The following is a 27,313-nucleotide window of genomic DNA, read 5'->3' as shown; positions in this document are numbered from 1 at the left end:
ATAATCGAAATATTAATATGCCTTCATACGTATACAGCATTTTTAACCTCTGCAGGTTTGATCTGTATCTTTTTACTGTAAAACAACTAAAATAGGAGTAACTATGCTTCTGATTGGATATGACTCTAAAACGATAAAATAGTATAAATTAATTAAAGAAGAGTAAGGGACAAGTGGATTTAAATACCACAGTTATACATCACTATTTAATGTGTGTGTGCGTGTGTATGGTGGAAGTCTTTTAAATGTACCCAGAGTCAAATCAAAGTCCGGTGAAGGGGCCTTTACTGTGGTCCATCTTTTTGGAACAAGCTGCCTGCTGACCTCAGGTCCATAACAACTGTGTCTACTTTTTAAAAAAGACTCAAAACATATTTATTTTCTCAAGCATATGAATGATATAATGACTGTTGTGACTGGATGCATGTGCAACAACAATTGCTGTTTGTTTGATTGCTGTGTCTGATGTATGTTGGGTGTATTGTTTTTCTGTTTTTATTTATTCTATTTGGAATTATTATCTTTTTTATTTTTTTATTCTCCATGTAAAGCACATTGAATTTACGTGTAAAGAAATGTGCTTTATAAAAAAAATTGCTATTGCTATTGCTATTTAACTATGACATCAGTTTATCTTGGAAGTCATTCTATTCCCTCTCATTTCCATTGCAAGCTAAGATAAGATAAGATAATCCTTTATTCGTCCCACAACGGGGAGATTTAAGTGTTACAGCAGCAAAGTAGATAGTGCAAAACAGTAGGCCTATAAAGCAAACAAGAGCATATTATAGCAATTATTAAAAAGTTATTAGCAATTAAAAATAAAGAAGTAAAAATAAGCATATCTTACGACATATATACACAACTAAATAAGTACATTTATAAATATTTACAAAACCAGTGACGCAGTGAAAAATGTGCACAGACTTGTAGCCTAGGTATAAAACAATGTACAGAACAGAACTGAGAAGATGAGTAGAGAAAACATATTGCACATGTAAGAAGAGAGGGATGAGTAATTATTGCACTAGTATCCGCCCAATGGTCTTCTTTGAGTCACTGATTGTGCAAATCTTCACAGACTAGAGCTCCTTATCAATTGGCTACTTATTCATAGAAAACAGTTTCAAATTCAAAATGCTGTCGTACTGAATCTCCCGGTACGAGGTGTCAGTTTACACGGAAGAGTTGATTGGAGGCTTGAAACGCCACTCAATATCTGTTGTGCTCTCATTGGTCAGAATCCAAAACAACGACATGTGTAGCCCCGCCTCCTCTTTCAGCACAAGATACCCCGCCCCCAAGGAAGTGAGTCTGGAGAGTGAGGTACGAGTGTTGTTATTTTTTGTTTATATAGCTTGACAAACGCTGATATTTTTATGAAGTATCACTCGACTTGTTGGTAACCCTTTGCAGAACAAGATACTTATCATGTGTAGGTGTGGAAGGAATTACAATACGTTCACTTAGAATCGAGGAAGAAGGGGCAAGCTGAGGGGGAGCTAGCTAGCTTGTAGCATAGGAAATGAGCCTAACGTCTATAACTGTAAATACAGTTCACCTCTTTCACCGTAGCGTCAATATTAAGATACTTATCGAGGCATTGTGCTTTTTTATTCCTTGTAGGTTAATCCGTTGGCTTTTTCTTTGAACTACCCGCTTTGTTTATTTTGTTATGGCTTTAAAGGTGTATTTATTCAGCATACTCTGCAGTATGTAGTGATGGCACGCTAACAGATGTACATTGTGGTGTTTCGACTGTCTGTGAACCCTCCTGTTATGTTCGTTTCTTAGGGACAGCAATAATGTTGACCCAGGGCATATTTAATTCTCCAAAAGTGTCATAAATCCCCCAAAAACCCAATAAACATTTTTTAAATCTCATTGTTAACTCCATTACTGACCATTTAAATCAGTATTTAGTCCATTGGTGTTCTTTAATTCGCATAGATCATGTTTCAAAGAGGATAACTCACTCGTTTTTCAGGAAAATTCATGTTGAAACTTTTTTTAACCCTCCTGTTATGTTGCAGGTCAAATTGACCCTTTTAAAAGTTTATTTTAGGCAATATATGTCTTTTAAACCAGCTAAATGCAGCATATAAATTTGGGCAGCATGTGACAAAATAGGTGTCGTGTTAATTTATCAACATCACTTCGTAAAAACAAAAATATTCAACATTTAAAATAAAATAAACAAAAATCTATGTCATGTATAACTATTGTATTTATGTTTAGGGCTTTCCAGTGTACATTTAAAAAAGTTTTAACATGAATTTTAATGAAAAATGAGTGAGTTATCCTCTTTGAACTATGATCTGTGAGAATTGAAGAACACCAATGGACTAAATCTTGATTTAAATGGTTTGTAATGGAGTTAGAAATGAGATTAGAAAAAATGTGTATTGGAATTTTTTGGGGTTCTGACAATTTTGGATAATTGAATATGCCCCGGGTCAAATTGACTCAGGAACATTATTGCTGTTCCAGAGAAACGAACATAACAGGAGGGTTGATGTACATTGGAAAGACCTAAATATAATAGTTCTTTATGACACAGATTTTTGTTTGTTGTATTTTAAATTTAGATTTTTTTTATGAAGTGATGTTGATAAATTAACACGAGACACATCTTCTGTCACATGCTGCCCAGATTTGTATGCTGTGTTTAGCTGGTTTGGAGCGCATATATTGCCTAAAATGGAAGGAACCTCTGAATGCCACTAGCCTTTCATCCACTGTGACATTAGGGCCTTCTTCTGCTTCAGCCAAGCAGAAGAAGTTTCATTCCAAAAATACTTTTAACAATGTCTTTTAGATTTTTGAACTTTGAAATGGTTCAATCTGACCCTGAACAAGCAGGAGGGTTAAGGGTTCAACTATACTGATTTGTATTTATCTGTCTTGTAATTAAACAAGTCTGTTTTGTCTTGCAGCAGGACTTCAGGGTTGTCTTGCATTTTATTACACTGTGGTTGATCCTTTGTTCTATCATTGTTTAGGCTCATGTGTCTTCGTTACCTGTCCTGAACCTGGTCTGTTGGAGCAACATGTTGGAGTGTGGCATGCTGGAGCAGGACAGACGGGCTCTGCGGAGAGGCTCTGTCAATCTGTGCAAAGAGCTTGTTGTGGATGAGATGCTCATTCAGACCTTACAGTCAGATGAAATCCTGACTGAGAGCATGGCTGAAAACATTATGGTACGTGAGCACTCAAGACACACGCGCTCAAGACACTTGCCTTAGTAGCAGATTTGACTGTCAGCAATCAATTAGTTGACTGTCAAATATAAGATGTAAGGATTATTGCTTATTTATGTCAGCTACCTACATGTAGAAGGTTGGATACCTGCTTCAATTACTCAGCAGGTTGTTGCTTGGCTGCAACAGCTGTTGTAGATTCCATGCAAGGCCTTCAATACCAAGTTTTCTGATCTATTAATAATTTAAGTGTTCTTTCCTATCCAAAAATATTTGACAGCATATATTTGTCTTCTTTTATTGTAGTAAAAAAAGTATTTGGGTTGTGGTGTATTTATTGGCCTAAAAGAAGTATGTTAAATATATGTCCTTTGGCTTTGAGAAATTGGGATTTAGTTTTTACAGTGTTGTAAGATTCCAATCAATTATTATAGAACAAATTGTTTCATTATTCAATAATGAAAATAGTTATGAGTTGCAACACTTCACACAGATGCTATTAATGTTGCATGCATGGTTATTATTTTACATGTGAGGAGGTTAGAGAAAATCCACACTGGCTAAAAGTGTAGTTGAGACATTAATTATATTTTTATTCATTTTTCATTTAAAAGGACCATGCAGATTAATTAACAATTCTGTTAATATGCCAGAATTAGCCAAAAGGCTAGTTTACATCCGTAGTCCCTTGCCAAATGTTAAAAAGGCTCCCTAAAAAGAAAAGTACAAATAGCACGATACGATTAAAATGATGAAAAGCTACATAAGGACATGATATGACCGTCTTTGAGAAAGTGGCCATGGACATAGAATACATAGAGCAAGACAATCAGAAAGCAGCAATAAGGAAATGTTAAGGAAGACACAAGCAGACAAAACAGGACAACATTTAACAGTGCTGTACACATTCATTAATCAGTTATTGCAATGCAGTAATAAGATACATAATATTCAGTATTGATATGTAATGAAATCATTGTTAATAGGAAGTACTTTTTAATGTGAATTATCTGGGTCCTTTTCTGACCACTCAAACAACATTTTTGTTCAGTAAAAGAGCTGACAAATGAATATGAACTCACCTAAAATAGCCTACCTTTGCCCATGTCAACCTCTTGGTTTTTAAGAAGTGAGAGATTTCCCTCTGCATCCTTACACGTCATTTAGCCCACTCACTCACTGTTGTAAGATTTACGCTGCCCAAACAGGATGCTACATTATAACAAGTCATAAGTTGTCTAATTTGACCCTATCTCTTCTAGGCAGAGCAAACACCTCAGAAACGAAGCTGGCGCTTACTACAGCTCTTACCAAAGCGAGGACCCAGGGCCTTCAGCAGCTTCTGCTCAGCTCTAAGAGAAACCGAGCAGACGCACCTGTGTGAACTGCTCACACAATCACCTGAAAAAGATGGAAAAGAAGTACGTGCAAAGGTGAGAGTGCACTTTTTCAGTCATCAAAGCACACCCAATAGAAAACCAAAGTATTCATAGCGTATTGGTACCAGACATTTTAGTTCTTAGGTTGTTTTGTGCTCACAGAGTGTTCAGCAAGTGGAAGAGCCACAGGAAGGTCATCAAGCACAGCAGACAACAGCAGAGAGGGGAGAGGTGAACACTATACTCGGAGTCCCTCACCCTGAAATACTGCACTTAGTTGAAAGCTTCACAAGACAGTACCAAAGCTAATGTCCACAGCACTCTGTACAACTCAATATGCATTTTAAAAAGGTTTAATGTCAGGTTGTATGGTCTCCTGCAGACTTCTTCCGTAGATCGAGAGGCGTGGAGTGAGGTGAGCAGCACCTCAGGAGTGTCAGCATTCAGAAGGTTGATCCCGGTCAGGGAAGAAGACAGGGAGGGGGCGAAGCAGCAGACAAAGAAAAGAGGAAGATGTGATAAGCACACAGATGTGAGAATCACAAACCTCATCCATATCATGTTAGAAAACCATATGACATGCTGAGGTAGTCAGTCAGCAGCCTGGAGATTTCATAATAGGGAAGTCATGGTTTTTGTTGTCTTAAACCCATGAACAGCTGTTTCTCCTTCTATAGCAAACCTAATGTTTCCTCACTGTTTTGGCAGCTGATGTTTTTTTTTACTTCATTAATCATTTGCTAATTTGAATTTCAGAGGTTTGTGGACTCTCCTCTCCCCGTTTCAACCCAAGAAGGAATTACTGCCAAGAGAGTAAGGACACAGGGTGAGTGGCCTGCCTTCAGATTAAAGCAGGTGTTTGTGTTTAATGTTGTCGTCAATATTTTTCTGTTTCTGTGGAGACAAGGGGTGGCGCTTGTTCAGTGTGAACAGACAGGTAATTAAGAATACTTCAACATGATGACACTCTGTAGCAGCAGCAGCTTAAGAAAGATCAGTCTGTTGAATTGTTCATTACGTAATCTTATCACTGAGTGAAGTGTAGGAGAGCAGCTTCTGTAGCATTCAGCTGCTGTCTGTGTGTACCTACAGGCGCCACGCCCCGAGAGTGACTCATTCTACAGCATTGTTGTACAAAGTTTACTATCACACAGCTGCTGGCGGGAACACACAATGATTTGAAACTTCAGCATCAGCAGTTTTACTTCCAGGAAGCTGAGTTTAACACTGAATATGTATGTTTGTGTTTTTGTGTGCATCAGAGTCCATGGAGTTCAGTCTGGATGCAGACAGTCCCATCAACACTCCTGTGCTCCCATGCACGCCTGACTTTTACCTCTCTCATTGCCTGAAGGTAAAATACTTATCCTCACCAGGTCAGCTTAACAGGTTTGCAGTTACTTACTCAGTCATGCTTTACCTTTGGCCTAATATGAGTAATAATTAGATCGGAAATTACCAATCATTAGAAAAAGTAAGTTTAGGGCACAAACGCTGATATTTATGCAATGCAGTGATTGTACATTGTTGCATTTAATTATTAAGCTGTTCTGAAATTTTCACAAGTGATTTTATAATCAGTAATCCATTCATGCCTTTTGTTTTTCTACCTCTAGTCCTACAGAATGAAGTCATCCCCTCGGGGTTTTGCGTTGGTGATCAGTAACGTGACCTTTGACCCTTGTGCTGCACCTGACCTTGACCCTAGGAAAGGAGGCGAGGTGGACGATGAGGTCCTTAGGAAGGTCTTCACAGAGCTGGACTACCTGGTTACAGTCCACAGAGACCTCACTGCTCAGGTACTGCAGGCGAGCACAGACACAAAATGCATTCACAGGATGTTATTTGAAGCATAAACCATCCATCTTATGTAGCTGCTGAGGTGAGGAAAAGGAAGTTGTAAAAGAAAGAGGGATGACCTTAAATCATTTGAGAAAGTCACCCAGACAGTGCTTGTCGGAACAGTGCTCTCATTTAAGATTTGTTTAGCTCAGTTCTCATTCCCAGTGTAGTCAGTGTGGACATTTTATCACAAAGCAAACACATTTTACATTCTAGTCTTTATTTCTTTACTTATTAGGATCCCCATTAGCTTCCACATTGTGGTTGCTAGTCTTCCTTGGGTCCACACAACAAAACAAAAACAAGAAAAACAATTATCTAAAATCACATATTATCCATAAAACAAAGATGCAATAGCAGCCAATTAGAAAAATCAGGAATAAAATGAAAAATGAACTTAGTATCTGAGCAAATAAACGATGAGTAGCATTAAACTACAAAATAATGGAAACAAAAACACAATTGTCACAAACACCAAAGATTAATAAAACAAAGACTTTCAGAACAGTGATTACATAATAATGTCTTTGAGGAATTCATCAGCATTTGTTTGAGTGACTTTTTAAAAGAAAATCTGTTTTTGATCATTCTCATGTTGGTGAGGAGTTGATTCCAGACAGAGGAACCTCCAAAAAGAACAGACTTCATCAAACAGTTAGTTCTAGGACTTGGTGTTAGCAGATAGATAGTCTTAGAGTGTAAACTGAACAACATGGGATGATGACGCATGTTGGTCATCAGTTTCTTGCTTAGACATTTTTCAAAGGATGGGTAATGGCTGTCATTATGGGGAGACCTTGACTTATGCCTTTCCAAGCTTTTCAGCATTAAAAAAATCAACAACCCTGTTGACCATAGTGTAATGTTCCCCTGGTTCTCTCTGTAGGGCATGAGGACGTGCATTGAGAACTTTAGCCGACGACAGGACCATCAGACGATGGACAGCTGTGTGGTGTGTCTGCTCTCACATGGAGTGGAAGGAGCCATATATGGCACAGATGGAGAGCTCATGCAGGTAGGTTGATTTGAAAATGTTCTGTGTTGATGTGTGTAATGCCATTGAAGGGTGAAGACATAACATGTCATGTGTGTTCACTTGGCCATTTTCAGCTGGACTGGGTGTTTGGGACCTTTGACAACGCGCACTGCCCGCTGCTACAGAACAAGCCAAAGATGTTTTTCATCCAGGCCTGTAGAGGAGGTGAGGCAGTCTGTCTGGTTTAGTTCTTTATCATCATTAGATATTTTAGTACACCACGTAATCAGGACAAATAACTTGAAAAACAAACATTGATTTTTACTTTAAATGTGTTGATACAGACCTCTTGTTGCAGGGAGGTTGTTGTTTCAGTTTATTGGAGGTGTTTTGGTTTCTGTCCTTTGACCTCTATTCTCACTGTTCACTGTACATTTCTTCTAAAGTCTGTCACGACTAAAAGCAAAAGCATGACTCAATTACTTTAGCATGTCTGACAGAAGGACATAGCTGAGTAGGGGCTGCATATGGCACTTCCAATTCCACAAGACAGCAGCAGCATGAAAACACCTGTAAAAAGAAGATGACATTCGCAGTATCATATCAATTTAAACAGTAGATCGGATGTAGTGAGAAGATAAATGAGATAAAATGTCAGTCTATATATATGGCCTGTCTCTGATACTAATTTAAACTAGGGATGTACATTTTAAGTTTTTTTGGAAATGTTAACGATCAATTATTGATTAATCAATTAAAAAAAAACATTATTATTCTTATGTCAAAAACAATGCCAAATATGTTTTTCCCCCTAAATTATATTTTCTACAGCAACAACATGAATATAACTGACGGTATTACATACGGGTACAACATGTTTAACACTGATTATCAACGATCAGGCTCATAAAGATATTCTCCACGGACATAGTCTTATAAAGTGAAGGCTCATAATACTAACAGAAAAGTACTTCAGACCCACAGTGTCTAGTTTTCTGTCTACTCGTTCTTATTGAGAAAAATAAACGTGTGTATTCGGTCAGGTGTCAGCCGGGGGCGCAACCGGGTCATAATCAGTCCAGCGGCAGAAAAGCCCAAACGGCTCTGATGTTGCTGGTCTGCAAACATAGCGTACTAGCAATTCCCACCAGTCTGTTGGCTTTGTATCTAAAGGTGGGGAAATGTCCTGTTTAAAGTTGTGAACCTTTGTGTCGTTGTTGGCAGCAGTTGCGTATTGATCCTCTTTAAAAAACGGAGACCTGTCACTCAGCCGCAGCCGCCAGCTGAGTGTCTCCGCTGTGCACAACACCTCTAACAGCTGATTTACATCGAAACATGCTTTAAACATAAAACACCTCCCTGATAGCTGAGTGTAATATGAGATCACATGTTGTCTGTTCCACGTGACGGAAAATTGAAAACAAAAATGTGTGTTTCGAATAATTTCTTAACCAATTAATCAATAATCGATTAATTTTGTACATCCCTAATTTAAACCAAAACCAGCTTCCCTTGAGTTCACCCATACAGTGATGACTCATTGTCCAAGTGGATCTCAGAATACTGTCACTGCTAGTTCAGAAGTGAAGGAGTCAGGTAAGATGATCAAAGCCTCCCCTGAGGTTATCTTTCAGGTGGCTTGAGTGTTTTGAGATGTCAGGGCAGGCCCATGAGGCACCAATGCACACAATATGAATATAATATAATATAATATAATATAATATAATATAATATAATATAATATAATATAATATAATATAATATAATATAATATAATATAATATATGTCTGTTTGTTATTTTAAAATCAGTTCGACCCCTGTAGCATCATACAAATTTGACAAAGAGTAAGTGATAGTGTAGATGACAACCTGTCCCTCCACATGTCCAGATGTTGTTTGCAGTCACTCCTCTGGCACCAGGGGCAGGTAACTTTTGTGACACCTGCACAGCTCTCCATTAGCCACAGATGGCAGATGCTGTGGATGATGTATCATGTGTCCAATTTGAGTCTCCTGTTACAGCATTGGTTGATAACATAAATGCAGTTTAACAAAAGGCTCCCAGCTAACAAATCTGTCTCTGGGATTCAAGGTTATAATCTGACTGCATGACAGATAACACCCCTGACAAACCCTCTGACCCATTAAGAGCGATCCTACAACCTAGGAATACAAAAATCATGTCAAGCACTAAGCAGCTGTTTCCAAATTCAGGTATACTCTTAATTATTTGTACCATGGAGGTTGAAGTCCACTTTTTAGATTTGGGGTAAAGCACCTTAATTTTAAGGAATTTTTTAAAGAATTCATTTAAATATTGCCCTGGTCAGAAACAGTTTTTTGCCATGGGTGAAGGGTAACCCCTCTAAAATGAAGGGAATCAGGCATTCATTCGACAGTTGGATGTTTGACGTGATTGTGACAATGTCTTCTAGACGAGATGGACTGTGGAGTGGAGCAGATAGACGGACCAGTGAGGACCTGCTCTCCAAGCTGTGAACAGCATGACGCTGGGAGGGAAGGACAGGGGGACTCCAGACAGAGAGGGGACATCGGCAGAAACAGGATTAAACTGCCCCAGCGCTCAGACATGATCTGTGGCTACGCATCTCTCAAAGGTCAGAGAATTTGTAAGTTTATCCCTTTTTACTATTTGGGGTTGGACTGCAGTAGAAGAGATGCACAGTAAATATGCAGCAGTGAAGAAGGTAGCTGACACTTCAACTGGCAGAAACAAACATGTGTTGATAAGCTGTCTCTTTCTAAAGATGATTTTGTCCTGCACCTGAACTTGTTAGTTAAAATTAGCATTCTGTTGATTTTTAAATAAGACTTATCACATTTGGGTGAAAAACAAATATATATATATTTTTTTACATGAAACAATATATAAATAAAATAATAATAATATAAATGAACAGATAGATCAAAATAAACACATTTAACTAATAATAATTTAAACTAAAACCCACAGTTAAAAATACATAAAAAACAACCGCAAAAAAAAAGAAAACGAAAACAAACATGTACCATGCAGAGGAAAACTGGAGATTGAGCGAGAGAGAAGCAAAAAAAGAGTAAATACATGGAGGGTGGAGTCTGTTTGGATGCATTTCAGGAAATTCCAACAGGATGGGTTTGGTGTTATATAGTTTGGTTTTTATCTGGACTTGATTTGATTTGTTTTGTGGCATTAGCTCACTGGCAACAAGACAGATTTGAGAACTATTGAGTATGTTTTATTGAATTCTTTGAGTTGATTGGTCGGCGGCAGGATTTGACCAGAAAGAGCAATTTTTTGCAAAAGTCTCTAATTTGGTGGATTTCTTTTTGACAACTGAAGTCTAATCAGAATAAGTTTACCAATAGAGTTTGTTTTATCTCTGCCTTCACCCAATTTAGTGTGAAGTATTTTAAAAAAGCTTTTCCACAGCAATTATCCCAGCATAAGATAATAGTATTGTTTTTTTCTATCTATTGATGTAAATACTAGACAAGTCTTAAACTTTGTCACTATGAGTCTCACTTCCAATGTGTTAACCTTTTTTTTTAATTGTTGTTCCACAAGGCACGGCAGCCATGAGGAACACTAAGAGAGGATCCTGGTTCATTCAGGAAATAAACTCAGCTCTCCGCCTGCATGCCAGAGACACACATGTTGCAGACATGCTAGTGCAGGTAAATATAAGCACACTATACTTCCATGTACTGAATTCCGATTGTAAATAATGCATTTTTAATAACTTCTGAAATTATATTTTCGTTCTCTGTGTCTTCAGGTGAACGGCCGCATCAAGGAGCGGGAGGGATATGCTCCTGGCACCGCCCACCACCGCTGCAAAGAGATGTCAGAGTTCACCAGCTCATTGTGCAAAGACCTCTACCTTTTCCCCAAGTACCAGCCCCAGTATTGATACACCAATATGCACTGTTACAGACTAACACACAGACCATTCCTATACATCAAAGCCTTACTTTAAGGACAGGAAACTGATAATTCCACGCCAAACACTGCCAGATGCTAGTGCATTCCTCTGTTATAGCTATGTCCAAATTAAGGGTTTATTCATTCATATTTTCTATGTAAATACAGCCTCATCAAACCCACAGACATGCCACACACACACCTCCATTAACTCATGCAAAATGTCAAGCTTATGTTAATGTATACGGGAAATGGGTAACGTATTACTACTTTTTTGTATCCATGTGTCTGTCAATGCCAGTTTAAGGGTTTAAATGTAAATCCTATTAAATCAAGACTATTTTTGTTTTCCTACTGCACAGCTGTTTTTAAGGCTTGAAGCTCTTTTAGAAATGTATTTTTTACACAGATCTATTTTTATGTCTTTGTTTTGTATGAATTGTTCTACAAGCATTTTAAGCCCATTCCCTTCGTTTGTATATAATGCTCATTGTATGATATGACCACTTCTTTGTTGTTGAACGTAGTCGCAGGCAGGGGGCAGCAGAGCAGAGACAAATGCATTTCATCATCTCTCATCATCGATATTCCTAATAACTCCTGCAGTTAGAAATTATCTTTGCCGTCATGATTGCAGGCAGCTTTCATTTCAGTTATCACCAACCACAGTGCTGATTAAATTGCAGCAGATTTTTTTTTTACTTGTTCTTATTTGAAAAGTTGTTCTTATTTGACTCAAAGAGGAGAAACCGCTACAGAGCAGCTTTAAAAAGAAGACCTTGAATTTTCTCAGTCATTGTGTTTTTTAACTCTTCTTTTGAATGTTCAGTCAGGACTGTGGAGTTACAGATCTCTCTTAACATCTCACGTATCTGCTGTGTCACTGTAGATGCGTCTGTCCCGTGGTGGGCTGCCAGGGGAATGTGGTGCTACTTGTGGGGTCATATACCTTTTAGTATGACCTCTGACCTTTACACTAACTCTGACTCCGAGTAGTGTCACTCCCTACGTGGGAGGTGCATATTTAGTGACTCTCCCTACAGTTTGCTTTGTGACATTTCACTGTATGTGGTACAGTAAGGATAAAACATGTATTTCACGTCTTCCAATGCTAATATGCAGTTTTCTACAGCAGCCTGTGCCACGTGAGGATGATCTATTAGATGAATTTAAGACCATGGAGTTTTCACAGTAGGCTATATTGTATCACTTTGGTACCCCCCACACCCCACCCAACAAACTGAGAAATCAATTTATCAAGGCTGTGTGAGCATTGATGTTTCCCAGAAAAGCCCTGAGCAGGCAAAGTGTGTTTGGTTACAACAGTGTTGTAGTGAGGAAAACAGAATACATGGTCGAAACAGTATTGATCCTTTACCATGTGTAAACAAAGATGCCTTTAAGTGAGTGTGAGGCGCTTGTGGAAGAGTTAACCCTTATCTGAAAGGTGCTCACTCCTCTTATCCTTTAGTTTTTTTGTGATCAGGAAATATAAATTAAAAAAGAAAAACATTGGAGTGGTATGAAAGGGGAACTCTGCTTCAGGCGGAGAAGTCTTGAAGGTTGATATTTGCTGCCAAGCTCTGCTGAGTTTCAGTGTTGGGGGGGCCAGAGAGATTTCATTTCTGTCAATGCAAATGCTGCCAAATGTTCTCTACAATAAACCGGCCTTGATTTTTAAACTATTCAGACTTGTATTTTTTCCTGTTACAGCTATATGTGCATGTCAGCGTGTTTGCATTTGCTGTGTGCAATTTTTTGTGCTTTCCTCATGTTTGGTTCCAGCTCAATCCTGCACTGAGGCACCTGCATGAGTAGCTACTCCTGTGCGTGCTCCACTCTACTTGATCCTCCTTGTTGCTGTGTTTGTGTGTGTTGTTCCCAGCGTACAGCCTGTCCTCTCCGCTCTCAGGTATAGTATAACTGGTTCCCCGCTATTCCACTGCACTCAGGTCTCCCTATGCTGTGACCGGGATGCATGTATCTCTCGCACTGCCTGCCGCCCAGTGATAATGTTCTTAGCGTATCAGATAGAGGCCCAGCCAGCTGTCCACAGTCATTCTCCTTTGACACACACTCACACACACACACACACGCCGGCGGTCAGAGTAACACATTTCTCTCTGGCCTCCGGTGTAGCTGTGAGATTAGGCGGTTATGCGCTGGCGTGTGGACCACAAAGCGGGGCGGGGTTTAAGGGGGATCTGTCTGAGTCTGGGTGTCTTTGTGGTTGTCATAATGGCCGCCGGTCACATCAGCCTGAGAGGAAGAGTTAGTGATGTTTAAATTAACTTATCTGGGGCAGGATGTTGTCCCTGTGGGGGCGCAGGACAGAGCAGCTGCAGTCCACCTTGCTGTAGATGAATGATGTACAGCACATATATGTTCAAGTCCCTGTTTTTGCCCCTCTGGACATCTGAGCCTTCTAGAGAGGTTAGGCAATACAGGGATAAGTTTACCGTGCTTCTTTGCAGGGTGACAGTAAGTGTTTGGGGGTGATTTTTTCCCCTAAGGGAAGTCTGCCATAGCATGTGAGTGTTATGGGGATTGCCTTGCATCATTGGCTGATTAGGTGTGAGCTGTCACAGGGGTGTCGTGTGCACCTTCCTGCTCACGTTGCAGGGGCAGCCCTATGGGGGGTGCCCTTCCAACCCCCCCTGTCCAAACAAGTACAGTCCATCCAAACACACACACACACACACACATACACCTAATGGCTGGCTGGCAGGGTGGGTGCTGCTAAGGGCAACAAGTTGTGTGTGTGTGTGTGTTATTAGGTGTCTGCAGTTCTAATAAAGGAAAGCGCTGCGTCCTTCACCGCCTCATCAGATGGCTTTGCTCTGCTTTGTACGCCTGTCTTATCTGTGTCTGTGTGTCGGTCAGGTCCTCGGTGGAGCTGGATGACTGGTAGCCTCTGGATCATCTGGACGAGCACGTTTGGGAGGAACGTCTTCTGGATTTTTTTTGTTTTCTTTAGATTTTTTTTTTTGAATGAGCTTACTGGAGAGTGAGAAACTTTTGAAAATGTGTGTGTGTTTATTTGATCTACTCTAAAGCATTTAAGGGGAGCGCGTGTTTGTGTGTGTGTGTGTGTGTGTGTGTGTGTGTGTGTGTGTGTATGGTGTTGCCCACGCCATTGGAAATGCTGGGGTGTCCAGCAAGGTTATTTTTGGATCAGTGACAGCGTGTCAATGGCTGCAGATGCGTCGCAAAGGAAGGCTCTGAGATACCAACAGACCCTGGTAGGTGTTTCTCAAATCTTCCTGCAACCTGCCAGTCTATCTGCCGTCCTCTCCGTCTCTTAAAAATGTCCTACTCATGCTCCTCCACCTGCTTCTACCTCAGCTCTCCATCTACTTCTGCTTTCTACCCATCCTTCGCTGTTACTCATTCACTCTTTAACCTTTCAATTCTCTTCTACAACTTCTGGGTCATTTATTTTCATCTGCTGCTTTTTTTTTTTTTTTAAGTCCACCAGCACTTCTCTCTTTGTCTCCTCCTCCGTTCTGCTCACTTCTTGGACAAGATTTATGCAACTTAATGTCAAGTTTATTTGCACAGCCTTCAGAAACATTCACAGTCTGTGCTGGCTTCACACCGCCCACACTATGAAACACTGAAGGTGATAAATGGAAAGTCATCCCTGCAATAATCAAGGATTTTATTATTTATTCATATTTTAAGCTCCCACTTAATCTTTTCGTTTTTCTGTTTCTGTTTTTTTTCTGCTTTGCTTTCGAACATAATTAGTTTGTGATCCTGTCTACCTGTGCTCTTTGCTCCTCAAGCTGCAGCCTTGTAAAGTCATTGCTGTTTTCATGAGTTAGTGGATATAAATACTTATATACAGGAAACCTGAGTAGACAGGTTAGATGTACGTGTCGAGATGAAGTCATGTCTCCATATCCCCCGCTTCATCTGTTTAAATGCTCATCCAGTGTGAAGGCCGTACCTCCCAGGAGCATCATGTCTGCCTTCTTTTCCTGTTTCAGTCAGACCTGCTCTATGGACATATGACTCAGCAGCATCAGATTGATTTGATGCAGAGTTACATATAAAGGTCAGTTGAATGCAAATTATAATACAAGAAAATGACAGATACATGAGCAACAGAGTTTAGAGCAGCTGGGGTGTTTGATACGTGTTAGAGCAGCATGAGCAACTGACAAAGTGAGGAGGAGCAGTGACAGCGTCTTTTCCTTCTCCTTCTTCTTTCTCACCACTCCTCTGAGCCATCAGCCCAAATCAAATCTCTAGTTCTTTTGGATCCCCTCTGAGGCCCACAGGTCAGATATAAATAAGAGATCTCAATTAATCACAACACTTACTGGCTTTATGTCTCCATGCAAAGTCTTGCATCTCTAAGGTGTGAAAACTGACTGTGTGTGTGTGTGAGAAAGAGAGAGGAAATTAGAGCCTTGGAGGATTTAAGGAGTTTATGTGCTGAGCTGTTAATAGATCATACAAATATCATTTGTTTATTGATCAGTAGCAGTGTCTATTTTCAGACTGATAGTGTTTTTCACAGCGGCTGCGAGGATACAACTGCATCAGGGGTTAGCATTCAGTTCCCATTAAGTGTGTAGATCTAATCTGGGTTACATCTGGAATGATACTGCATTTATTAAGTTGTATTTAAACTGGTAGTGCAGGCTTGTAACACCCCTTAATGTGGTCCCTCAAGGTTTAATGTTCAGCTGTATTGTCACAATACAGGATTGCACAACAAACATGGATTTACAAGTTAATAAATAAGACTATAGAGTTATTATTCATTGGTTGTGCATTTACGACACAAAGTCATGTTATAGTTATCAAACTAAATATTTGAGTGTTTAGCTGACCGCCTGTAGACTGACTTAAAGCTCCTGTGAGGAACTTTTGGGTGGCATTGACTTTGGCGCCCTCTGTGGACAAAGTGGCACCTTTGATCCATGGCTAATTTGTTGTGTCTGACACCTAGCCAACTTCCCGGCAGCTGTTTTAGAATCAATAATTACAATATAGAAACAATCAGTATCTCTGCTGATGGTCTTGTTTGCTTCTGTAGGTCATAAATAGACATGGGTGCTCATATTGGTTTGGTTTATAACCATAGACTGTATAAGATATGGACATAGTATCCGTGACTTCACCCATCTGTTCCTGAGCGCTGTTTTAAAGCCAATCGACGGCGGCAGCCATATTTGAAATGCGGATCTCAACCAGGCAGAGTGTGACGTAAAGAGGCGGAGTTTTAGCCTCCTAGCCAACAGCTATGTGTTCCCAACCTGGAGTCAAGTCAGTCATGTCCTTATTTGGGAATAAACTTGGAATCTTAATATATTCTGAACCGTCGCGTTAGAAAAAAGTTCACCCCTCGTACAGTGTGTGCCGATAGAGAGATTAGCTTCATCTGGCCAAGCCGTTTTTTGAACAAGGCTGTAAAAATGTGTATTGATGCTGCAAAGATCGTCTTTTTTGAATTGGTGTCTATGTGGTTTCCGGTGTTTTTGCAGCCAGCCTCAAGCGGATTCTCGAATGAATTGCAGTTTATGACACTTCCGCATGGGCTTCATAGTTTGAGACCGGAGGTTGACACTTTATAACGTTTATAACCAGCGAAAAACTCATCACAAGAGTGTTAAAGAGGGTTACATCATTAGCTGTCAGATTATTATTGTTTAATCGCTGAATTTCAGTAGTTGACAGCCATTAATTGCATTTTTTAAACTGTATTATTTCACATCTTAAAAACAGCGTTTAAATCCATATTAGCAATGTAAAGCAATACTTACCAGTGTCTTGATTTGGGAGTCAAATGACAATTCAATGTAGTTTATGACCTTAAATTTTGTATCTATAAAATAAATGCTGCACTGCTCCACCAGTGTGGTCTGTAACCATAACTTAAAGACAGGAGACAGCTTTTAAGTGCTTAATCTGTGAAATACAGAACAATGTTGACTTGCCTGCAGTCAGTTCCCACCTGTATAGAAAGCACTGTACTAAACGTCTTCAACTTAGTTTCATCCACAGGTATGTGGCGTTTCACACACTTCAAAATAATGCATGCTGGCTTTTGTTATGTGGTTGCCTGCTGACATCAGTCTGAGCAGCTGCACCTGTATGCTTAGCTTGTAGGGTACAGCTGAAACTAGGAGCACTTCAATGATATTTTAATTACGTTTGACACAACGTGCATATTATATATGACTTGTCAACTAAGCCATATAGGAGTTTTTTTTAAGTGAAATGAGCCATTCAAAAGTGCAGTGGTGCCTTTATTCTTTATCTCAGCTGAAGCAGGAAGACACTGTGGTGACTTAACTACAGTGTGTGAAAAGGGACAACATTTTCTAAACCTTGAATCCCACTGTGATTCACAAGTCTGCAGCTGACATTTGGGGTGAGAATCGCTGGGTGACTCATGATACAATAGGATACAGAATACACAGCCCATGAAAGCTATAATATCACGTTACAATGACACTGCAATAATCAATATATTGCAAGAAAATCATCATACATCTGATTAAAGCTGGGGTTGGTAGTCAGATTTAGATACACTTTTTGTTATACTAGTTAAAATGATCTTTATGTCCTGATGACAATCAATACATAATGTGTTCTTTAAAAAGAGTGAAAAAAGCTGCTATCTACAGCTGGAGTAACCCTGGGAAAACACCAACCAATCCCTGCCATCAGGAGCCAAATTATGAAACCAATCAAATCCTGTCCTGCCGTTCTGCCCGCCTCCTGCGCGTACATTTCATGTTTGTTTGTGATTTTAACTTTCACTATGATAATGTTTTGGTGTTTTCTTACCGCTGAGTGAGACATGAGTTTACGTAGTGCAAAACACAAACAATGTGCTGAGAACCGGTTTTGAATCAGTCACGATCATATGGTCGCGAGTCAGCGGTGCTCGTGCATGTGAGCGGGGGCGTCGTTTTGGAGGAGCTCTGAGGGGGGGAGGGGAGGGGTTAGATGGAGTCCTAAGGAAATGCTTCATTCAAATACGTGGTAGTTTTCCCTGACTACCAACCCTAGCTTTAACTGAAGATTACAAAATGCTCTTCAAAGAGTAAAGTTCAGGATGAATGCATTTATTCCCTGCCTTTATGTTTGGTTTCACTGAAATGAAACAATATACATGTGTTTAGTCTGTAAATTAAATTTGAAGTACTATATAACTGTAAAATTAGTGCATAAATAGACACATTCAAAAATCAGTACACATTGTAATACTTGAACTGACATTACAAGCTCGCATGTGTAAACCTGTTAACACTCTTATTTTAGACTTTATTTTTCTTGTTTTTAACAAATATTTTACAAACAATACTGAGAACATAGACAGACAGGGTCATCATCATGAGTGAGGTAAAATGCTTGACATGATGTACCATACTAAGGGACAAAGAGAACAAAAACAAACAAATAAACAAACATACAAATAGTGGGGTGGCCAGCTGTGTTATTCAACAGCATGCATGTCCAGTTCCAAAGTGTCTGAGAATTTATTTAAAATCCTGTCAGGACCTGTCAGTTCAAGGTTGTCCACAGGAGGCACAAAAAAGGCATTTTCTACAGCAGAACATATGAAAATATAGACATAATTACACATTCATATAAGTTGTCCAGTTCTTCCAATATTAATTATATGATAATTTCTTGAATAATTTATTTTCATTCATTGATTGTTGGGAACCTGCTAACTTGTTTTGATGTTAACCTGTATGACTGCACCTGTAACAGTTACAGTTGTATTCACTGTGATGTCAAGAACTAGAGCCAGGTCTTTTTCTGTCAGCTCCCAGTCTTCCATAGCCTCCAGTATTACAGGCACTAAAATGCAACATTTTAGTCACAGTCAACCCTCTAAAGCGGCGGTACTAAAACCTTTTGGAGCCAGGGACCCCTTACAGGTGAGAAAATTTTCCAAGGACCCCCTCAATTACAATTATAATCACATGCTTACTACCATTTGCACTCTTAGTTGCCCTTGGAACTATTTGTATTGTAAAACTTATCAATCTAAATACTTCAGACCTGTAACATAGTGATAAACAGAAAACACTTCAATTTGAATCAAGTAAATACCACTTGTATACTTTAAAACAGAGGGTCATTTTATTCCTTGTGGACTCAACATGACAGCATTTATACTTTTCAAGTAATTGATCTTAAAAGATTTCAGAATATTAACAGTAGCAAGACTCACATATCCCTTCAAGCCACTAAATGGTATCCTAACAATGGTATATATGCTGTTTTTAATGACACAGCACAATTTTATAATTTATTAGAAATGTATTCTAATTATTTCACTTACCCCCACGCGATGGTCCCAGAACCCCACTTTGAGAACCACTGCTCTAAAGAACTTTGTTAATAGTGTTGCATATTCATGTTCAGGAAACTTCTATAAACCCTTCAAAAGTTGTTGACCTTTTAAAGACCAATCAACAACATATTCAGAGAGAGTTTCACCTCTGTCTCTCTTCCTCTTTTAACCTGCATAGCACTTCAGCAATGAAAGCTTGCTGGGTTTGTAAATTTGTGTTAATTGCTTCCAAGTCACACAGCTGTTGTTGACCTTTGACATTAACAAGGAGGAAGTGCCCTCAGTGGACTTGTGTGACACTGACAGAGCGCTGCAAGAACAGATAGCTGTGTGTGTGCATACCATACGTTTGTGCTATCTTTCATACATCTGGTTGTGTGCTACATTTTATCCAATGGAGGTGGTTAAAAAATGGGGTTGCATGAGGGGAAGAGATTCAGTCTGTGAGAATGTCAACAGCAGTGAAATAGATCTCATAAGTCTCAAATGTTACAGGCTACTAAAAGGGATCGTGTTCACCTGGCAAATGTCTCACAGACTGGAATGACTGGGATGTAGACGATTAAGCCATTAAATTTCATGTGATATCGCAGTCACCTGACGTGTCTTTGCAGCTACAGAGGTGGTTTTAATGTAATTATTAAAGTGTTAGGAGTTACATCAATTGGTACAAAATGAAACGCCTTGTTAACGCTGTGAAATAGTGTCAATAACTTGTCATTGTTTTGCGCAAAGGTTAAAGCCCTCCATCTGTCTGAACAACAGGCCTCCTGGGAGAGATGGGCCGAAAGAGACAAACAGCGTGAGAGAGGGAGAGGTGCGGAGAAGTGTGTCAGTGAACATTGGGTCACACTGCAGCTAAATTTATCCACGAGTAAGGTTTCACCTCAGGGGCGGGGGGTTGGATGGATGGGGACAAGGGGTGGTGAGAGGGAAAGTTTCAGTGGGAAGAGTGAGGGAGAAGGGTGCAAAGCTGCGCGCAAGAGTTCAGCCATAGGTGAGACGGATTGGAGAGAAATGTACGAGAATGTCTGTAATGGACAGAAAATCAAGTTCCCAATGTGTACTCAACTTCCAGAGCTTCGCAATTAGTAAAACAGATGAAATTAAGGTTTTATTTTTCTAAAAACAGCAAAGACTGATGTTATATTAACACACGCACCTGCGGTTAGAAAACAATTAGAAAAGAACTTGGCATTTGAATGCAAGAAACTAAAATAGCTTATCTTTGCAGCTCAAAATGGACATCTAAATGGGTTTTTTGGTTGGGGTGCTGGTAGCCTAGCGGTCTAAGCGCCCCACATTCAGAGGCTACTTGTCCTCCTCGCAAGGATCGCCAGTTCGATTCCCAGCTGGTCGATCATTTCCTGCATTTCCCACTCTCTACTCCCCACATTTCCTGTCTCTCTTCAGCTGTCCTATAAAAAAAGCCGCAAAAATATATAACTTAAATGTGTTTTTTGTTTATAAGATTCATTTTTGTTCAACCCATTATAACTCAAAACATCCACAAGACGTTATTCTTGGTAACCAACAAGTTTGTATGTAAAATAGTTTGAAAATGAGAATTTGTGTACGTCCCATTTAAACCTAGACTTTTACAGCAGCATTCAGGAGAAAGGATTGTTCTTACCATACATTTGAGTACATCTAAAAAAAAGCTACATTGGAGTCCAATAACAACAAAATTAACACGGAGTTATTTGTTGCATTTAATATATATGTTAAATCTGTGTTCAGAGTGTATGTAGTCAGTTGGAGCGATATGTTCCTTATCACTCAGTGCACTGAATAAGAAAGCCCAGTTCCCCTTCTTGTGTTGCAGCACAGGTTTACATTTCTGGGATGCATGGCATGTTAGCAGCTTCAGCCAAGGTCTTGTTCTTCTTCATTTTAGGTCTTTTTCTCTGACTCCAAAACATGTGTCTCTGCCAAACGTAATCTTTGTCCTTATTATTCTGGACAATCATAGTTTTGGATGCTATTTTTTGCGTGTTGTGGCATAGTTTGGTAGTTTGTTGGCATTCAAGCCAACCAGAGACAAGAAATCAAATCTGGAATATCCAGCGCTGGTGGCAAGAAGAAAAACTGATTTTGTAGCTGCACCAAGCTGCATTCAAAAACAATGATACATTGCAACAGCTGCGTGCCTTTTCCCGATGTAAACAGAGAGAAGGAGATAAAGTTAAAAAAATTGAGAAAAAATCTCTTAGGCACTGATAATATGAGATACCATTTGCAGTTCAGGTTTCACTACCCTGGTACAACGCATGTTGGCACACTGGCTTTGCTTACCGGGACACTGAGAGGGGACAAAGCAGGAGCAAGCAGTCATCGCTGTGCTTTCGAGTAATGTGATTTAGGTATGACCAAAGACCTTTGCTGCCAGTCACCCTTCTATCATATTTTCATCACATCTCTTCTATTGACACTTTAAGCATTTTGCTTTTTTTCAGGCACTTTTCTTGGAAAGAAACTGCAATCTGGTTTTATCAGTTTTTTCTCCACCCGCTCTTGTCACTAACAGGGGCTTTGAATTTTTCCCAACATGCAACTTTCACCTTATAAGGTGAAAACAGACATATTGATACTCATCTTGCCTACATATGGTTGATTTTGAAATTAATGTCTTATTTTTTGCAGATGATGACATTCCACACACACAGCCAGTGCCAGTTCAATATCTGTTTATACTTTGGCACTTACACGTGCACCACTTAAATGTTGTATGGGCTCCTGCTTGGTGCATTTTAGCTATTATTTTTCTACATTCAATATTTGTATACACATATTGGTGTTTTTATTCCATCTTTAGCTAAGATTAATAAAAAACATGTTTATGTACAAGAAAAAAACCTTATACTGTATATAGTACTGGAGCCCAGTCAGTATCCATCCCATCTCACACATTGTTAATATGGTTATGGTCTCCACTCAGTCAGCAGGTATCATATTCATACCTTAAGCTTGAGCCTCGCCTGCCTGGTATCATTTATGATCCGGCTGCAGGAATCTGCTGGATCGGCCTCCAGACCGAGAATCTACCCGGCTGAATTAAGAGCTGCTGACAATCTATTGTCAAGCCTCAAGTGTCTGTATTAACCTCTACAGCTTCCCCTTCTGTGTGTGTGTGTGTGTGTGTGTGTGTGTGTGTGTGTGTGTGTGTGTGTGTGTGTGTGTGTGTGTGTGTGTGTGTGTGTGTGTGTGTGTGTGTGTGTGTGCGTGCGTGCGTGCGTGTGTGTGCGTGTGTGTGTGTGAGCGCGCCCTGGCCATACCTGTCAGTCATTGGGGTGTGTACTGTAAGGAGGCAGGTAGCAGGTACAGTCTGTGTCCGTCACACAGGCTAAAGACAGGAAAGGACAGATGTAAGACAAAGATATTGAAGTACAGTTAGATACAGAGGCACAGGAAAAAAGTCAGCAGAACCCTTGCTGGAAGATCGGCTGAAAAGATGAGGGAGCGGATCAACACTTTTGAAACAGTTCTGAACATAGATCAATTCCTGGTAAGATTTATTATCCATTATGTTAGGATGTTTCTTCCTTTTGTTCGCCCAGTTTTTGTTGGTACAAGTTGGTAGGAGAAAGAGTCTTTTTTTATGTACTTTAAAAGTAAAATTTTCTGTAGTGACATAATTTATTACACATTACTATTATAAGAAGGAATTGATGTAGTTTTTTTCCTGGATTACTTGCTGTAAAAAATAACTACAGCCTCATACATAAAACATGCAAGTTTGCAACTTGGTTTATTTTTCTCTTTTATCCACACCGACATGCCTTAATTAGTACATGACAGCTTGTACTGTGTTTGGACAGGGCATATAAATGTTTTTGTGCTGGTTAATTAGTGTATTCATATGGAGACAAGTGCTTGTGAAGTGTGTGTTTGTGCATGTGTGTGCACTAAGAGAGTGAGCTGTGTGCATGTGTGTGTCTGTGTGTCAGGAGGGGGGGTAATCTCCTGATCCCTCTGTCAGTAAGCGGGTCAGATTTTATCATTAACCTTGTGTTATAGGACAGGCCTATATTGTTGTAAAGCCTCACCACACACACACACACACAAACATTAGTTTAGCACACTCATAAAAAAGCACAAACAAACTCTGCATGCTTAAGAAGCAGCATAAACACTCAAGACATTTATGAATATGCAGTGCCGACTCTCTCTCATGAGGGGCGCAGGAATGTGCTATTATTTTTTTAATTAAGTCGCAAAGTCACACTGCCCTTCAACCCTGGCATCTATTAGCAGCTCTCACTAGAGCTCCCCCTCTCTTTCACTCTGCTGGCCTCTTTTTGTTATTGTTGCTTTTGCTGTTTTTCTCTTCTCGAATTCTTCTCGTTTTACAGTCGTATCACCTTGTTCAAGTGGGCTCATAAAGGGCAGCTCTATGAATGGATTCACAGCTCTTCAACAGCTAAACTGGCATAATTTAGCACAGGCTTTGTATTCCTTACAACCCCAAGGGAGGAGTGGTTTGCATTTTTCCATTTCACTCATCCTGTGAGACTTGCAATGAGCACAACATTAGAAGATGGAGTTCTAACAGCAGAGCACAAGAAGTGTAATAATGAGTTGTGTGAGTGTCAGAGCTGCACAGTAACGCCTGACTACTTTCATGTGTCCGTAGAGACAGTAAAGTGCAGGGAAATAATCAGAGCCATGAGGGGAGGTGGTGAGAAACTTGCTGAGAGCAAATTAGCATGAACAGAGAGGAGACATGGAGGGGCTAATGCTTCTTTTGGCGCTCCTGTTTTGGAGTGGGAAGGTCGTTCCACAGTTGGTGAGTCAAATAATGACAGCTGAATGTTCAGAAGTGTGTGAAAATTGGGTTGGTTGGGAAAGTCCTGGTTACTGATGTCGTGTTCTAGTACAAGGTTGCATTGTGTCACTACTGTAAACACAAGGTTGAAAGATGGAGACAGAAAAGTCACCAAACATGAATTTATCTTAGCGTCAATGTCTCTCTCACGCTGTCAGATGTTTGTCCTTAAAACCTCCAAAATGTCAATTATCTGCATACACTTTAAAAAGAGCAATACAAAATCACAAACCTTTCAATTATTGCTTTATAAACAACTTAATTAACTGTTTTTAATATTTGGATTTTCATAGCCTGTCTGTATGTGAGGTACTGGTTTATGGACTGGAATACAATACACTACATCTTAGTTATAGCAATATTAACGGTGTAAATAAGTATCAACAGATGTGTTAAAAGCTAATAAAGAAAAAGAAAAATACTACTAAGAAGTCATTGAGAGACTTCTTAGTAGTTTTAAAAGTAAACTTAAGACTTATCTTTTTAATCTAGCTTTAAGTTTGGAGTAATTTATTTTTAGCTCTGGAATGCATTATTATTTTTATTATTTTTTTATTATTTTTATTTTGATTTGAACCATTATTATTTGAATCATTGCTTTAACATATGTTTATCTTATTTATGTATCTATTTATTTCTTGTATTCATCCGATCTTGTTAACGCTACCTTTTTAAAAAACTTTTCTTTCCACTCTTACTTATTTTATTAATTTTACTGTATTGATTTTATTTTATTTTTAAGAATTTTATTTATAATCCTGCCTTTTATAATTTTAACATTGCTGTTGTTTTCTGTCTCTCTGTTATTCTGTGAAGCACTTTGGGCTTCATGTTTTTATGTATGAAAGGTGCTATATAAATAAAGTTGAGTTGAGTTGAGAAAGGTTCTCAATCAAAATGAAAGAAAAGTTCCCTTTTTTTTCTTTTTGTTGCAAAAGTGAGGTCCATCATAAATATTGAAGAAACAATAAAAGGTTCCTCCCTACGTTAAGTCCTAACTGGTGGTTAAAGTATAAAAAAAGGAATATAACATGACAAGAAAGCTTTGAAGTACTCTTATATCTGCTTCCCACCTCTGCTTGAAGCTAACAAATTAAGTCCACGTTAGCTGCTGGTAGTATAACTGTCCGTGGTGAAAGGAGCAGAGGTTGTGGGTTGATATGCAAGCAAAGCGCCGTCCATAACAGGCTTAAAATGCTGAAATAAACTGGTCAAGTCTCCACATTGAGTCTATCTATGTTATGAGGAACAGCAGTACTAGGGTGTACATATTAGTAAGTGATTCTCTCTGAGTCATCTTACATTGTAATTTTGATTAAGCAGGCTCATCAATGCTTTTTGACTTCTATAGAAATGTTTTGATAAAATGCAATTTTTTTTATACACACAATGTTCAAAGAAAACATGTTGTACCCTCTCTAACTACAGAAATAAGTAGCCTCCTGACTCTTCAACAAAACATTCCTTGTTGTAAAACTGAAGGGATGTGAGAGCGAAATTTAATAACAAAAACAACAAGGAGCAAATGTATGCCCTCAGGTTCCTTTGTTGATAAGATCAATATCTTCATGCTATGACATGATAGGAGACATTTAAATGTTTTTATGTTGTTGACAATGTTTTTTTCAAGCTCAAATCATAAATGTATTGATCAGTTTGCTCAGGTCAATAACATGAATCACCCTACTTCTCTCATGTTATTCTCTTTTAAATTTGGAGGCAGTTTACTTGACTCTTAATATCTCTTTGATGGCATAGCTGATTCTGATTTGCACCATTTAATTGCATTTTAATTGTCAATAAGAGTTTTTTCAAACTGCAACATAGCATTTATGAATCTTTCAAAGCGTTATTCAACATAGACACTGAGAACATAGGGGCAACAAAGACATTACAAGTAAAATAATATCTGGAACATGTAATCTAAAAACACAAGATAATGTGAGAAGAGAAAAAACTTTGCCATTATTTTAGAATAACCCTTTGTAACATGATATGTGAAGTTAAATTTTAAGCTCACAAATCATGTGAACAGGGCACAGGTTCCTCTTGTTCCTGTCCCTGGTTTTGAGGGTGCCTGGTTCCCATGTCTGTTTGATGACAATGATGGATTGATGCTTTGGTGTTAATGTGTAGTGCAGTGGTGGTGCTAAGGTTGTCTGCAGTGTGGGACAGGAGGCAGAACAGGAGCAGAGCTGCTAACACATGATGCTAAATACACCTGATGGGGAACAGGTAACGAGCTAAGGACCAGAGGCTGTTCACATGGTGGAGGGTGATTCTTTTATTCTCTATTAGAAGGAGTTAATGACACTGTCCAGTGTTGTTCTGTGCCTTTTTTCTTTCATGTCCGCAAATGGATCTGTTTTCATATTGTAGTGACTTCTCCTATTCTAGCTTCAATGGGTTCCTTAGGCATCTAGATAGAGTCTGATTGTTTGAGGTTTTGTGTCTCACGTTAGATTTCCATGATGCGATTTATACAATAAGACAACAAATAACTAAAGTGTATACAACTTCATGATCATAGTGTTATAATTCTATAAAACTCAATATGAGGATGATGGTTGACTGTCTTTTGTCAATTTTAATTTCAAAGCACTAAAACGTGCAGTCTGTCTGTGTTATGATTTGCCTCCCATGCTGTTTTCATTCCTTAAAACAGCTAGATATTCAACAACTTCCAATTTTTCAGTGGCTCGGGCTTTCCTTCTGTATGACTGAAAAACACAAACTAATGTGTGTGTAATGTATGACATATTTTTTTAAAGAAATGACAATGAGAGATTTAGAACTTTATCAGTGTATAAGATTAGATGTAAAGCATTCACTGCAA

At 39.1% G+C, this 27,313-nt stretch overlaps 1 protein-coding gene across 7 annotated transcripts; it reads left to right on the top strand.

Moving 5' to 3' along the window:
• The first annotated feature begins 1,232 nt into the window (after positions 1-1,232).
• On the top strand, positions 1,233-13,008 carry casp2 (caspase 2, apoptosis-related cysteine peptidase). Of its 7 annotated transcripts, none has more exons than XM_034697265.1 (13): positions 1,233-1,326; positions 3,003-3,200; positions 4,463-4,633; positions 4,742-4,810; positions 4,962-5,111; positions 5,336-5,405; positions 5,842-5,933; positions 6,196-6,378; positions 7,308-7,436; positions 7,532-7,622; positions 9,834-10,016; positions 10,967-11,076; positions 11,178-13,008. In XM_034697265.1, exons 1-13 carry the CDS (start codon positions 1,258-1,260, stop codon positions 11,310-11,312), a joined length of 1,650 nt encoding a protein of 549 aa, XP_034553156.1. In that variant the 5' UTR covers positions 1,233-1,257; the 3' UTR covers positions 11,313-13,008. The 7 variants fall into 7 exon arrangements, with proteins under 7 accessions (XP_034553156.1, XP_034553155.1, XP_034553158.1 ...); XM_034697264.1 differs by having other exon boundaries at positions 9,834-10,028; XM_034697268.1 differs by lacking the exon at positions 1,233-1,326 and adding an exon at positions 1,330-1,435 and having other exon boundaries at positions 9,834-10,028.
• The last annotated feature ends 14,305 nt before the right edge of the window (positions 13,009-27,313 follow it).

This window comes from Notolabrus celidotus, chromosome 12, assembly GCF_009762535.1.
Source record: "Notolabrus celidotus isolate fNotCel1 chromosome 12, fNotCel1.pri, whole genome shotgun sequence".
Lineage (NCBI taxonomy): Eukaryota > Metazoa > Chordata > Actinopteri > Labriformes > Labridae > Notolabrus > Notolabrus celidotus.
This window is presented reverse-complemented; position numbering and strand designations above follow the sequence as displayed.

Coding starts and splice junctions, on each gene's coding strand:
- casp2 (XM_034697264.1), top strand. CDS start 1,258: ATGTGTAGCCCCGCCTCCTCTTTCAGCACAAGATACCCCGCCCCCAAG. Junction 5,112..5,335: donor GATGTGATAAGCACACAGAT/GTGAGAATCACA, acceptor TTTGAATTTCAG/AGGTTTGTGGACTCTCCTCT. Junction 7,623..9,833: donor CATCCAGGCCTGTAGAGGAG/GTGAGGCAGTCT, acceptor AATGTCTTCTAG/ACGAGATGGACTGTGGAGTG.